The 14,072-nt window shown below is 39.9% G+C and overlaps 2 protein-coding genes across 3 annotated transcripts in view; both read left to right on the forward strand.

Annotated features, from left to right (window-relative positions):
• Plekhh2 (pleckstrin homology, MyTH4 and FERM domain containing H2) overlaps nt 1-14,072 on the forward strand; it is a 108,548-nt gene that overhangs the window by 3,677 nt on the left and 90,799 nt on the right. Inside the window, exon 2 of the mRNA XM_041631350.1 lies at nt 4,475-4,604. Within this exon, the coding sequence (XP_041487284.1) occupies nt 4,482-4,604 (123 nt within the window). The 5' untranslated portion in view covers nt 4,475-4,481. The remainder of the gene's footprint in view (nt 1-4,474; nt 4,605-14,072) is intronic.
• Nucleotides 12,771-13,163, forward strand: LOC121433094 (ubiquitin-conjugating enzyme E2 L3-like). Of its 2 annotated transcripts, XM_041631352.1 has the most exons (2): nt 12,771-12,797; nt 12,894-13,163. In XM_041631352.1, the coding sequence occupies exons 1-2, from the start codon at nt 12,771-12,773 to the stop codon at nt 13,161-13,163; spliced, it is 297 nt and encodes a 98-aa protein (XP_041487286.1). The 2 variants fall into 2 exon arrangements, with proteins under 2 accessions (XP_041487286.1, XP_041487285.1); XM_041631351.1 differs by having other exon boundaries at nt 12,771-13,163.

Consider the following 14,072-nt stretch of genomic DNA (forward strand, 5'->3'; position numbering starts at 1 on the left):
CTCAGCTTCAGCTAACCATCACTGATTGTCCAAGTAAAGCAAAGGTTTCAGTTTAGTGGCTCTGGTATCTTCCTAACCACAATTGATTCTTCAGCCCCAGCTGCCCAGATTCTTAATCCAAAGTATCGAATGACCCCAACGGAGTCTTTAAGGTGCTCTCAGGCTTCCTTGTGGAACTTCACAAGCCTGGCCTCCATTGACCTTACTACTTTTAGCGTTTTTATCCTCCATGCCCCCTAGAACAGGTCCCTGGGCTATGAGGGCTCAGTAGCTTTTCCAGCCTAAAATTCCAAACTCCTTCCACAGTGCTTAGAAAACAACATGAACAGATGGGTCATAGCAATAGTCCATGCTCCAGTACAAATCTTTGTCTTAGTTAGGGTCTGCTTCTGTTGCTGTGAGAAAACACCACCATCAAGAGCAATTTGGAGAGATAAGGGTTTGTTTCAGCCTGCAGCGCTCAGATCACACATTCCATCGAGGGAAGTCAGGGCAGGAACCCGAGGCAGGAGCTTGGAGGGAGGACTGAGGCAAAGGCCATTGAGGAATTCTTCTCAGCTTGCTCCTCATGGCTTGCTCAGCCTGGTTTCTTATACAGCTCAGGATCTCAACCCCATGGCTTGGGCCCACCCTTGTCAATCATCAGTCCAGAAGATACCTTAACGGACTTGCCTACAGACAATCTGAAGGAGAAACATTTTCTCGTTTGAGGGTTGAATCAGGTTTTCCTGGTTATATAGCAAACTCTTTGCCCAGTAAGCCGTCTTCTCAAGTCCCTAATTTTGCCTACATTCTAAATTAGATTATTCTTTTTTGTTTTGTTTTCAAGACAAGGTCTCAGTATGTAGCCCTGGCTGTCTAGGAACTCACTTTGTAGACTAGGCTGGCCTCAAACTCACAGAGATCCTTCTGGTTCTGCCTCCTGGGTGTGGGACTTCTTTAAGCCTAGCAGGTTGTCTTTTTTATTAATTGAGTTGTTTGAATCATTTACATATCCCCGACACAAGTCTCTTATCAGATACTTGACTTTCAAATCTTTTCCTGCTCTTTTGTAAGCTTTTACAAGTTCCTCATAGTGCCCTAAGAGCAGTGATTCTCAACCTGTGGGTTGTGACCCCTCTGAGGGTCACATACCAGATATCCTGCATATCAGATATTTACATTATGATTCATAACAGTAGCAAAATTACAGTTATGAGGAAACAACGAGATAATTTTATGGTGGGGGGTTAACACAACATGAGGAACTGTATTTTTTGTCCTTTTCTATTCTTATGACACATTGCCTTGGCTTATTTTCATTTGTTGGAGAGCGTTTATGTACTATTTATGCTATTTTTAAAACTACAGGCTAGGAATTTAAGTTATTGGCAAAGCACTTGACTACCATGTACATACAGAGTTCAGATCCCAGCAAATCAAGGTGACCAAGACAAATACCTTATACACTGGTACATAAATGTTATTTTAACTATAGAGGAAAACTTACCTGACATGAAAGAGATTATATTGATTGAGATAGAACAATGTCTCTATTTTTCTGCATAGTTGTTTGAATGATTTAAGAATTAAGAATGTCAGTAGGCAGTCGTGGTGCTTGCCTTTAATCTCAGTACTCAGGAGGCAGAGGCGGGTGGATCTCTGTGAGTTCAAGGTAGCCTGATCTACAGCGCAAGCTCCAGGACAGCTGGGCTACACAGAGAAACCCTGGCTCTAGAAAACAACAAAAACAAAGCAGCAACAACAAAAAGAATTAAGGATATATATTTTATTAGTTCTTAAAATTTTTTAAATATTACATCTATTATCTTTCCCTATAGCCCCCTCTACAGCTAATATTTAGATAGGTGAAGTAACAGTAAAACACTGAAGTTTGTGATCAAGATGAAACATTAAAATAATAAATGAAAATGTTCACAAAAATAATATTTAAAAAAAAAAGCAGCAACAACAACAAAACCCAGAAATAAGTAGGGTCAGGATTCTATAAAAATAGGTGAATTCTTGAATGGATAAGGACAATGTGGTCCATTTACACAATAGAGTACTACACAACAGAAAAAAAAACTAATGACATCTTGAAATTTGCAGGCAAATGGATGGATCTAGAAAACATTATTTTGAGTGAGGTAACCCAGACCCAGAAAGACAAATATCATATGTACTCACTCATAAGTGGATTTTAGACATAAAGTAAAGAAAACCAGCCTACAAATCACAATCCCAGAGAACCTAGACAACAAAGAGGACCCTAAGAGAGACTTACATAGATCTAATCTACATGGGAAGTAGAAATAGACAAGATCTCCTGAGTAAATTGGGAGCATGGGGACAATGGGAGAGGGTTGAAAGGGAGGGGAGCAGAGAAAAATGTAGACCTCAACAAAATCAATAAAAAATTAAATTAAAAATATCCATCATTAGGCGTGTTTTAATATTACAAAAATAAAGAAGGTTTATTTAAAAAAAAATAGAATTCTTGCCAGCTCTTCAGTGATGTTTCTGCTGTCTATGGCCAGGATATAGGGGTGTCTGAAAGATTTGCAGTGGTTAGGGGCGAGTGTAACAAAAAAATTGCTGCCTTTGTAGAACAATTCTTTCCTATTTGTTTGTTTCTAATTATGGAGTGATAATTCCAGTATTAAAGGGGAAAGTGTCTTAAGCATAAATCACTTATTTTTGTGTTTAAGGAAAAGTGAGTCTTTAGGAGCTCGCACGGTGTTTGTTTGGTGGTCTGTTTGCTTTTGAGATGGTCTAACTATGTAGTCTTGGCTTACCTGGAACCTGGACCTTCTGTGTAGCCCAGGAGAGCCTTGGATGTACCGTAATCTTCCTGCCTCAACCTGCTAACTGCTAGGATTATAGAGGAAGCTTCTACCATGCAGTTTTTTTAAAAATTGGTGTACGTTTAAGAAATGGGATATATTACACTAAATTTTGGGGGGACATTTTGTCTTATTTTTTTTCTTTTAGAAAACAAAAGAATACTATTATGCATTTCAACCACTGAATCTTCGGAGTTCTGAGAATTTATCATCTTGTGTTCTCTTCCACTGGGCCCTGGTTCCTTCTGAAAATCCATTCCTAACACCGATTTCATTAATTCATAGAAAAGATCACTCAGAAATAGAATTAGAACAACAGCACATTAACAGACATTTAAAACTTATTTTCATGAATCTCAGAGCCAGAAGTGACCATGCTTCAGAAGTCAAGTAGCCCGACTTGCGAGTCAGACTCCCTAGCCTCGAGCTGCCTTCTCTCCAGGGACGCTTCCTCCTGCTGTTAACCTCTTTCAAAAGGGCAGTTAATATTCTAAAAACACTGAGTCCAGATTTACTAAGTTGTAGATGACATCAAATGACATCTCTATCTATTTTCTCTTCTTACCGCAAATGAAAATGTGCTTCTCAGGCTTCTAATAACTTCGCTGGTCAAATTAGCCAGAGGCTTTCTGGCTTGAGAGACTTAGCCTGCACCCAGATGAGTCCAGATGGTACCAAGTGATTATTATAGTGCATATCTTTAGCACAGATATGGTATTTCCATAGGTTATCTTGTCATATTACCAACACATAGTGGTATATCTGCATATTTGAAAGTGTGAATTATGACTTTTAAAGTCCTACCAATTGGGAAGAATTAAAAATACAGTAGTCTGGCCAGGCGGTGGTGGCGCACACCTTTAATCCCAGCACTCGGGAGGCAGAGGCAGGCGGATCTCTGGGAGTTCGAGGCCAGCCTGGTCTACAAGAGTTTGAAGTCAGGGATTGTGATGCCTCCAGAAGTTCTTTTACTGTACAGGATTGTTTTTTATTGATTTTTATTGAGCTCTACATTTTTCTTTGCTCCCCTCCCTGCCTCTCCCTTCCCCTTCAACCCTCTTCCAAAATCCCCATGCTCCCAATTTACTCATGAGATCTTGGCTTTTTCTACTTAGATTGGATCTATGTATGTCTCTCTTAGTGTCCTCATTGTTGTCTAGGTTCTCTGGAATTGTGATTTTGGGCTAGTTTTCTTTGCTTTATAGTTAATAAACCATTTATGGGGGGGTGGGGGGAAGAGCTAGTTCCGGGACAGGCACCAAAGCTACAGAGAAACCCTGTCTCGAAAAACCAAAAAAAAAAAAAATACAGTAGTCTGTCTGGGCTGTGCTATTGTGTAGTTCAAAGTTCTATTGGCAGGAGGATTATTTCATCTATCCCTCATATGTCCATAAAACTTGTGATTGTTAACATCCGCCTTTCTTTTAGCTTAGGTAAACTGAGTCAGAAAATTAAGCATCTGGGTGTGACTTCCAGCCCTGGCTTCTTGTCTGCCATTAAGTTCTACAAACTCTAGAAAGTGCTAGCCTTATCTTAGAATTTAAAACTTATCTGTGGATGGGATTCAACTGAACATTGAGTCATTTCTTGTATTATCTTCAATGCTAGTATGTGTGTGTTGTTTGACTGTTTGCTTTCTTTCCTTTTAGAAGAAACATGGCAGAGCTTTCTGAATCTGAAGGAGCAGTAGATTGGAAAGAACGGTGCGTAGCTCTGGAGTCTCAGCTCATGAAATTTCGAGTCCAAGCAAGCAAGATCCGAGAGCTCTTAGCAGAGAAAGTAAGCTCCTCCCCTCAACTTTCGTTACTGTCAGTTGCTGGGCCCTGTTTCATATATATAAATAATCTCATTACTCCTGGGAGTCAAACATTTTAAAAAATAATGAATATAGTTAACTTTTATGAAGTATTTGAAGCTACATTTGACATACTCTTTTACCAAATATGGCACAAACAAAACAAAACACTTATTTGTAAATATTGCGTGTTTGATGAATACAGAGTTCAGTCATTACAGAGAGAAAGCTATAATTTATTTGACTTATTAAAGGAATTTAATAGCATTTTGGTCTGCTTTCTGTAGAAGGATATAATTTTAAGCCAGGTATGGTGCCACTAGCTTGTAAGCCTAGCATTTAGGCAGGAGGCTTATAAGCTTACGGCTAGCCTGAGCTACATGACAAGACCCTGTCTCAAGAAAGCAAAACAAACAAAACATTATTTTAAAGTAATAATAGAAGAAAACTGTCTACTGATAGTAAAATACATAATATATTTGAAAGTATGCACCTGCTTAGGAATTCCTACTAATTTTATGTTCCCAAATTATCATCTGGGCTAGAGTTGAATTCAGTATAGTCATAGTCTTCTATTCCTAGTTCTAGTATTGTAATTACAATTTTTGTCACAGAAATCATTTATATAGGGGCTGGAGAGATGGCTCAGCGGTTAAGAGCATTGCCTGCTCTTCCAAAGGTCCTGAGTTCAATTCCCAGCAACCACATGGTGGCTCACAACCATCTGTGATGAGGTCTGGTGCCCTCTTCTGGTCTGCAGGCATACACACAGACAGAATATTGTATACATAACAAATAAATAAATAAAAAAAAGAAATCATTTATATATATGTACATCTATATCAATATCTATATCACAGTTACCTCTGTAAAACAAATATCCCACATCTCTGAACCCTGGGAACTTGGATTCTAGCCTTTGCCATCTGATATGATACCCTATTAGTTTCCTTTCTAATGCTATAATGAATACCATGACCAAAAAGCAACTTGGGGAGGAAAGGGTTTATTTGACTTATGTGTCTGGATCACAGTCTATCACTGAAGGAAGTCAGGGCGGGAACTCAAGCTGGAGCCGTGGCAAGAACCATAGAAGAATGCCACACTGGTTTGCTTTCAGCCTCATGTGCAGCTACCTTGCTTATATTTCCCAGGCCTACCTGCCCAGGGTGGCACTGCCCACAGTTACCTTCGGCTCCCACATTAATCAAAGAGCATGAAAATGTCCCCACAGACATGCCCACAGGCCAATCTGATGAGACATTTCCTTGATTCAAATTCACTGTCTTAGACGTATCTAGGCTGTGTCAAGCTGACCAGGACAGATCAGCACAGATACCTACGTGCCACGTGTGACTATGGAACATTTCAATTAGGCTACTTCAAACTGAAGTATACTGTGAATATACAATACACTGTGGGGATCAAAAATTTCATAAGAAAAGATAAAACAGTTCAGCAATAAGTATTATACTGAGTGTGTGTACTGGCTGGTTTTGTGTGTCAACTTGACAAGCTAGAGTTATCAGAGAGGAAGGAGCCTGAATTGAGGAAATGTCTCTTGATATCTAGCTAGAAGGCATTTTCTCAATTAGTGATCAGTGGGGGAGGGCCCAGCCTATGGTAGGTGATGCCATCCCTGGGCTGCTGATGCTGGGTTTTTATAAAGAAGTTAGAGCTAATGGCCAAGCAATGTTTAAAAAAGAAAGAGAGAGAGAGAGAGAGAGAGAGAGAGAGAGAGAACAAGAAAGAAAGAAAGAAAAAAAAAGAAAGAAAGAGAAAAAGAAAGAAAGCAGGCTGAGCAAGCCAGTGGAGGCAGAGCTAGTAAGCAGTTTCCCTCAGTGGCCTCTGCATCAGCTCCTGCCTCCAGGATCTGTGGAGACCCAAAAATGTGAGCCTATTTCCACAATGACCAAAGGTCAGAGAGTTGGAATTTACCTCTATTCCTTCCCGGTTATTTTTCTACCTCAAACAAAGGTCCCACCTAGATTTAGACCAGAAAGTTCTGCTTTTGCAAGGTTATCGTCAACAGGTGTGGCTAATAGTTTTGTATTTCAGGAATAGAGAAGTAGATGTGTTTCTACTCCAAAGAAGTCAAGGATCCAGCTAAGTTCCAGTTCCTTTAAGGAGATAGCATCGAATTCCACCCAGGGAGTGGTTTGCCTACAGAATGTTTTGGTCTAGGGTATGAACGTGACTTGTTTTGTTCTAGCAAAAGAGTGTTTAACTGTGGATGTAACCTGCGGCCTTCAACTGGTCTGTTCATTTCCTTGTATCATGTTAATGCAGTTTTCTGTCTTACTCCTACCTTTTGGGGCCAGGGGTATTTAAAACAATTGGACATTAAACACGCTGCGATTTCAGTATTCACTGGACACCCTCCCAGTACTATTCTATATGGTTTTTGTTTCATTATTTTTAAGTGTGTCTTCGTATTCTTTACTATATTTCTAAATCTCACTGTCCCTACCCTGGCAAGAGGTATTTTTGTCAAGACTATTTGCTAACAAGGATCCTGCCCTATTTGAGTTTTTATCCTAACTTCCTTCAGTGATGAACAGCAATGTGGAAGTGTAAGCCAAATGAGCCATTTCCTCCCCAACTTGCTTTTTGGTTCTGGTGTTTCCGCGAAGCAGCGGAGACTCTTAAGACAGCATGTCAAAAGTATTTTGAATATTGAGTTAAATGAGCAATATTAATGTTAATTCTTCTTGTTTTTTATTATGTGTTCTAGAGAATTTAAAATCAGCATGTGGTTCTCATATTTCTAGATATTGTTATCTGGACAGATGCATGATTGATATCCCTGGTAAAGGACCAGAAGAATTTACAGGTGTTGTTTTAAACTCTAGTTCACATTCTTTTGGGATAGAAACGGGTACATGTATCACTTCTCCATAAAAGCCTTGCATCTTTCTTTCCTGTTGGCCAGGAATCCTTTAGAAGTGTCCAGTAAGACATTTTGTTGAGCCTTTGTATATCTCATCCTTAGCTTCTTTTAGGTGGAGAAAGTTGAGTGACCCAGGCCAGGATCTCAGAAATGAGTCCTCAATAGTAAGGTGGTCTATTGCTTAGTTTGAGGATAAGAATTAAAGCTTGAAAAGACTCCAGTTGAATGGCTATAGCTAAGGGAAGCTTAACTCAAAGATGATTGTCATTCATGGGGTGTTATTTTTTCTCGTTTCAATATAAAAATCATGTCTCATGTTGAAAGGTGATTTATCTAATATTTTCTATGACCCCAACCACCAAGACACTGATTTTTATGTAGCTTTATCAGTTATTTTCTTGTGACAACCTGCGTGGACACTTCCCAATTGTTGCCTTTGCTTTTTTGATTATTATCTGTATGTTCTTATATTTACTCTTTTTCAGTGAATGAGTATTAAAAGGAGCATTAGTTCGAAATTGCTGTGGTTTCTTCCTCTTTTTCTCCTTTCTGTAGTCTAATTTATTACTATCATTATTATTATTATTTTGGTCTTTGAACTTTTTTTTTTAAGTTGCTTTTATCGAGCTATATATTTTTCTCCACTCCCCTCTGTTACTCTTCTTTAAAGCTATAAGAAAGATATAAGGGAAGGGGGAGGCTGGTCCCATGAGGTCCCACTAGGGGTAGTGGTGGGTGGCCAGAGGTCTCAGTGGTTTCCTGGTGCCTCAGTGAGTCAGTCCCCTGAGGCCTGGGTGGGTCACCTTGGTGGGTGGGAGACCACACAGCAGGTGAGAGACAGAAAGAGAGAGTTTGGGTATAGAGTTTATTTAGTGGGTTATGAAGGAGAAAAGGAAAGGGGGAAGGGGAGAAGGGAGAAGATGGGGGGGGACAAGAGAGAAAGGGGAGAAGGGGGAAGAAGGGAAAGATGCACAGAGAGAAAGAGAAAGAGGGGAGAGGAGAGAGAGAGGTGGAGAGGGAGAGAGAGAACATGCATGCAGAAGTTATCTCTTCAGGAGAGAGACAGGAGAGAGAGCAAGGCTGGAGGAAGCATGAGATCCAAGGGTAGGGGTTGGGAGAGGGTGGGTTTTGTCTCTTAAAGGGACGGGGTACCCAGGTGACAGACCAGGCCAATAGATCATAGCACTCTCCCTTCTTTTCCCTCCCCTTCTATCCTCTCTCCCATGATCTTCATGCTCCCAATTTACTCAGGAGATCTTGTCTTTTTCTACTTCCCATGTAGATCAGATTCATGTATGTCTCTCTTAGGGTCCTCATTGTTGTCTGGGTTCTCTGGGATTGTGAATTGTAGGCTGGTTTTTCTTTGCTTTATGTCTAAAAGCCACTTATGAGTGAATACATATTTGTCTTTTTGGGTCTAGGTTACCTCACTCAATGTGATGTTTTTCTAGGTCCATCCATAATGCCCGCAAATCTCAAGATGGATTTAGGTCTTTGGAAGACCTAAGCGATGGAGTCATTCAGATGTATTTTACATGTTGGGAAATGACTGTGTGTGCCAATTACTCATGGTTTCCTAGTAAATATGCTCAACCCTAAAATGAGAGTAAAGACTTTCACAGTATTTTTTGTTACATTACGTTATGAAGTATTTTTCTCATGTTTAAAAAATATCTTTGGTGCCGGGCGGTGGTGGCACACGCCTTTAATCCCAGTACTCGAGAGGCAGAGGCAGGTGGATCTCCGTGAGTTCGAGGCCAGCCTGGTCTACAAGAGCTAGTTCCAGGACAGGCTCTAAAACTACAGCAAAACTCTGCCTTGAAAAAAAAAAATCTTTGGTATCTACTTATAGTTTAATGAAAATGCCAGATATTTATGAAATTATCTTGTGTTAAATATTTTATAGATATAATGTACTAAATTCATCTAACAATTCGTGAAGTTATAAATTTTGTCTCCGTTTTATGAATTAGGAAACTGATACTTAATATGGCCAGTTTGTATCCAAAGTAATTTATATATTTATTCTTCCCAATAATTTTATGAGGTAGATACTAATATTAGTTACTAATATTATCTATGTTGAATAGGGAAATAGTTAGGTCCAAAAAGTTTTTTAACTTGTATGAGTTCATACCAAAAGAAGCCAACATTTAAACCCACAGTAATTTGTCTGTCATCCTGTGTTGTTTCCTCTGGTCTGTCTGCCCACTCCTCTGTTCTGTCTTTTCTTCCATCATGTAGCAGAGAACTACATCACTGCGTGTTAGTTGTATATGTGTTTGCAGGGATAATCATGTATGTAACAGTACATATTTTTCAAAGCAAGCCCGATGGCATTATCGGTAAGTGCCAGATTGAGTCAAACTTGCATTCCTGAGACAAGTCAGGTCCCACCTACAGCTTTGGCTTTGTTTGGAGATCAGTATACTCAGCTTCTCCCCCATAGTTCGCCATACTTTTTTTTCCCTGCATGGGTGCAGCCCCGAGGCTGAAGATTCTTGAGAGAATACTAATTTGTTTCTTTAGCTCTTTGCCAGAAACTGTGGCCAACTTTCTCCTGGAACAGTTCTGGTTCTTAACTTTGTTTTATTGGCTGTGGCACACAAACAGTCAGCTTCGAGTGTTAACTGCGGTTCCCAAGGTTTGAAAACTATGGCCTAAAACTACTTTAAACCCCGTAGGAACTCTGTGGGGGTAACTGTCGGTGTCTCTAAGGTATGGATTGTAATATTAGGGTTTAGAATGAACTATTGGTGTGTTCACTGTTATTATACAGGTAGCAAATGGCAGAGCGGCCATTGAATCATGCGCCTTTCAGATTTATCATGATGCAACTAATAGAATATTTGGTGCAAAGAGATGACCCACTGTTGCCTTCTCCCATCTTCTCTGTTCTCCCCTGTTGCGTTGAGGGCCTTGCACTGTTATTCAGGCGCTCTGCCACAGAGCTAAGTCCCTAGCCTTTCTTGTATCTCTGTGAACAGATTTGTTAATTGCAGGAAGACCTGAAGGTAATTACAGAGTAATACCAAATACCAAATTTATTCCTGAGTTTTTGTATGCTTGATTTGTTTTTTTGAGATAGGATTTCTCTGTGTAACAGGTCTGGCTGTTCTGGAACTCCTTTGTAGACCATGCCGACCTCAAATTCACAGAAATCCACCTGCCTCTGCCTCCCCGAATGCTGGGATTAAAGGCGCGCGCCACCACCACCTGGTGTATTTTTGATTTTTTTTTTAAAGGAAATTGCATGAGATGATGGCAGAGTATTTTTAATTAAATGTGGATTTCAGATATGTAAGTGAATAGAATATGTGAGTTTTTTCTTAAAGAAAAACTTTTGTACTTATTTTTTAAATCACAATTTCCAGGTAGCTTGTAATATTGAGGCTTGTGAAGGAAAAGGGCCTTGCTAAAGTCTTGGGCAAATGTTGCTGCTGTAAATGGGAGAGGTCTTTAGAGGAATTTAAGGAATGGTGTTGGAAATATCCTTAGTATGCCAAATATAAACTCTTCAGGGAAGCTTGGATCTAAATAGTCCCCTCCTTTACAAGTTAGTTTTCTGAGGCAGGGAGGGAAAGGACAAGTTTCTTTTTATGTTAAAGTGAAATGTTACTTTCTGTGAATCAGTTTCTCAGTTTAAGGCGAAAAGAGACGATGAAGCCGTTTTTTTCCTTTGGACATCACCATGGTAACTGACTCCTGTCCTGACCTGATGGAGCTTCCGCAGCTAGGATCTGCTGACTCTTGACCTTCCCTTCATGACTGTGATTCCTCTGAGGCAGTTTAGGACCTTCTCCTAGGACAGACTGTCCCTGGACACCAGAGCCTGTGTTTTCTTCACACAACAATCCAGGACAGCCTTCCAGAAATCTATTTAAATAAGACGTCTATCCACTTATTCTTTTAGCTTGCCTAATGCTGCACAGTGATGACTGGAAATTCCACACCTAACAGTGAGCCCTTGTAGGCTATTTGAAATGTCACTTTTGGAGGTTTTTGTCTGAAGGTAATACTATAAGAAAAAACAAAAGTGTTTAATGATCGTCTTTCATGGGGTATCATGGGAAAACCTAGAAAATCCCCTGCTGAGAAATCGTATCCACATGATTTAGTGCAGAGATCCTAAAGTATTCTACCTGAATTAATCTGTGGGACAACTTTGTTTGTTCACAGGGCCTATAACTAAGAGGGTCACTAAATATTTGTGTGGTAGTTTTAAGATCCAAGTTCAATGACAAATTCTTGTCTGCTACTTGTTGCTAAGTTCACTGCAACTACAGAGAACATTTTTTGAGTAATAAATCAAGCACAAGGTTGACTCCAGTTTATAAAATACTTAACTATTTTTAGTAAAACTTTCTATGCGTCAAATGATCATTTCATATTGGCTTAGTATTTATCGGGTGATCTTGGACTAAGGATTACATTATAGTTTACACCACGAAAGTAAAATATTATATAAGTGTGTCCTGTGATTTTTTAAGTATTCTGCAAAGTTATTTCCCAGCTAAAGGCTTATGAAAAGAAATGTTCAAAATGAAAGCATTGCCTGTTGGGTTACTAGTGTGTTTGAACTGGCTTTAAAGTACTCTAAGTTTTATTGAATAGATTTAATGTATGTATTCGCATTAGTGCAATATGAAATGTTAGGTACTTATGGTCAGTAATTTAAATTGTGAAGAATAGCAATTTCCTTTCGTAAAAGTATGTCCTCAGGTTTAAATCTTTGTGAAAACGCAGTCATTCCCTTTGTTCATTACATTGGTTCAACAAATGCATGCTTCTTAAGTTTTATTAGGTAACCACATCGTCTTTGCTTCAGCCACTATTGTGTAAATATGCCCAGTAGAGATCGTAGGGAGGAAACAGGGACTGCTAAAACGCTATTGGATTTTAAATGTAAACACTTTCCCTTGTATCTCTACCCCTCTATTCTCTCTGTGGTAAGTTCCCTGAAATTAAAATTATATCACTTGAAATTCTTCCTATTGAGACCCTGTTTAAAAAAATCAGGTGGAGAACAATTGAGGAACACACACACAGACACACAGACACCACACACACCTCTCCAAACTAGTACAGACACCACACACACTTAATTCTCCCTGTTACAACTATTGACATGACTGAAGGTTCCTTTATTGGTTCCTTTTCTGCTGCTGAGATAAACACCATGACTAAAGGCCACGAAAAGAGGAGAGAGTTTATTTGGCTTATGGTTCCAGTGGTATAAACATGACAGTGGAGATCCAAGATGGCGGCCAGCAGGAGGCTGATGAAGGAGCTTGAAGAGATCCACAAATGTAGAACGAGGAACTTCCATAACATCCAGGTTGATGAAGCTAATTTATTGACTTGGCAAGGCCTTATTGTTCCTGACAACCCTTTATACGACAAGGGGGCCTTCAGAATTGAAATCCACTTTCCAGCAGAGTGTCCATTTAAAACCAAGATCTACCACCCTAACGTTGATGAGAAGGGGCAGGTCTGTCTGCCGGTAATTAGTGCTGAAAACCGGAAGACAGCCACCAAAGCCGACCAAGTAATCCAGTCCCTCATAGCACTGGTGAAAGATCCCCAGCCTGAGCACCCACCCCGGGCTGACCTAGCTGAAGAATACTCTAAGGACCGTAAAAAAATTCTGTAAGAATGTTGAAGAGTTTACAAAGAAATAGGGGAAAAGCGAGCTGTGGACTAAAATCTGTCCTGAGTGATTCCAGCAGATTTGAGCAGAGCCCACAGCAGTGCATTCAGATACCCCACAAAGCAGGACTCTGGGAAATTGACACCTGCCACCACCTGGAGTCGCTTGTGGCAGTTACTAACTTTCTATAGTTTTCTTAATCAAAGGTGGTCTAGGTGACCCGTAAAGAAGGATTAAAAAATTCAGATGTTCTTAAAAAAAGAAAGAAAGAAAGAAAGAAAGAAAAGAAAGAAAGGGAGGAAGAAAGAAAGAACCTAACGGTGGAGATGAGTCATGGCGGCAAGCAGCAAACATGGTGGCAGGGATGGGGAGCTGAGAGTTCACTTCCTGAACTGCAAACATGAAGAAAACACAGTGAACCTCAAAGCCTGCTTGCAGTGATAGCCATCCTTCATCAAGGCCACCACCCCCTAAGCTCCCCCCCCCCCAACAGCAGCACTAACTGTTTGAGTGTCCAAGACAGTGAGAGACATTTCTCACTCAAACCAACAAAGTTTACCAACGAAGAGTTCCTAGACTCAAAGAATAATGCAGTATAGGAATAAATGCCAGTGCTTTCCAGTTACAATCTTTGTGGTTTTATCTTTGGACTGGTTTTCCTGCGGTTCTCTAGTACTCTACATTGTGTGGGTAGTTCATGTGCAGCTGTGGTTCAATGAAAAGAACACCAGAGAGTTGGAATATAAAGACCGAAGGCCAGTGGCCTTCTTACTAATGGCCTTACTGTCTAGAAGCATACTTCTGCACAAAGCAAATCATGCTAAACACAGTTTCCTATATTTTAGTTGGAACAATTCCCTCTTCACACCGTGACTGGGGAATCACGTATATGAAACGTCTTGGTTCTTAAAC

The sequence above is a fragment of the Microtus oregoni genome, unplaced genomic scaffold (genome assembly GCF_018167655.1).
Source record: "Microtus oregoni isolate MIOR12 unplaced genomic scaffold, Mior012 000036F_ref0000092, whole genome shotgun sequence".
Classification (NCBI taxonomy): Eukaryota; Metazoa; Chordata; class Mammalia; order Rodentia; family Cricetidae; genus Microtus; species Microtus oregoni.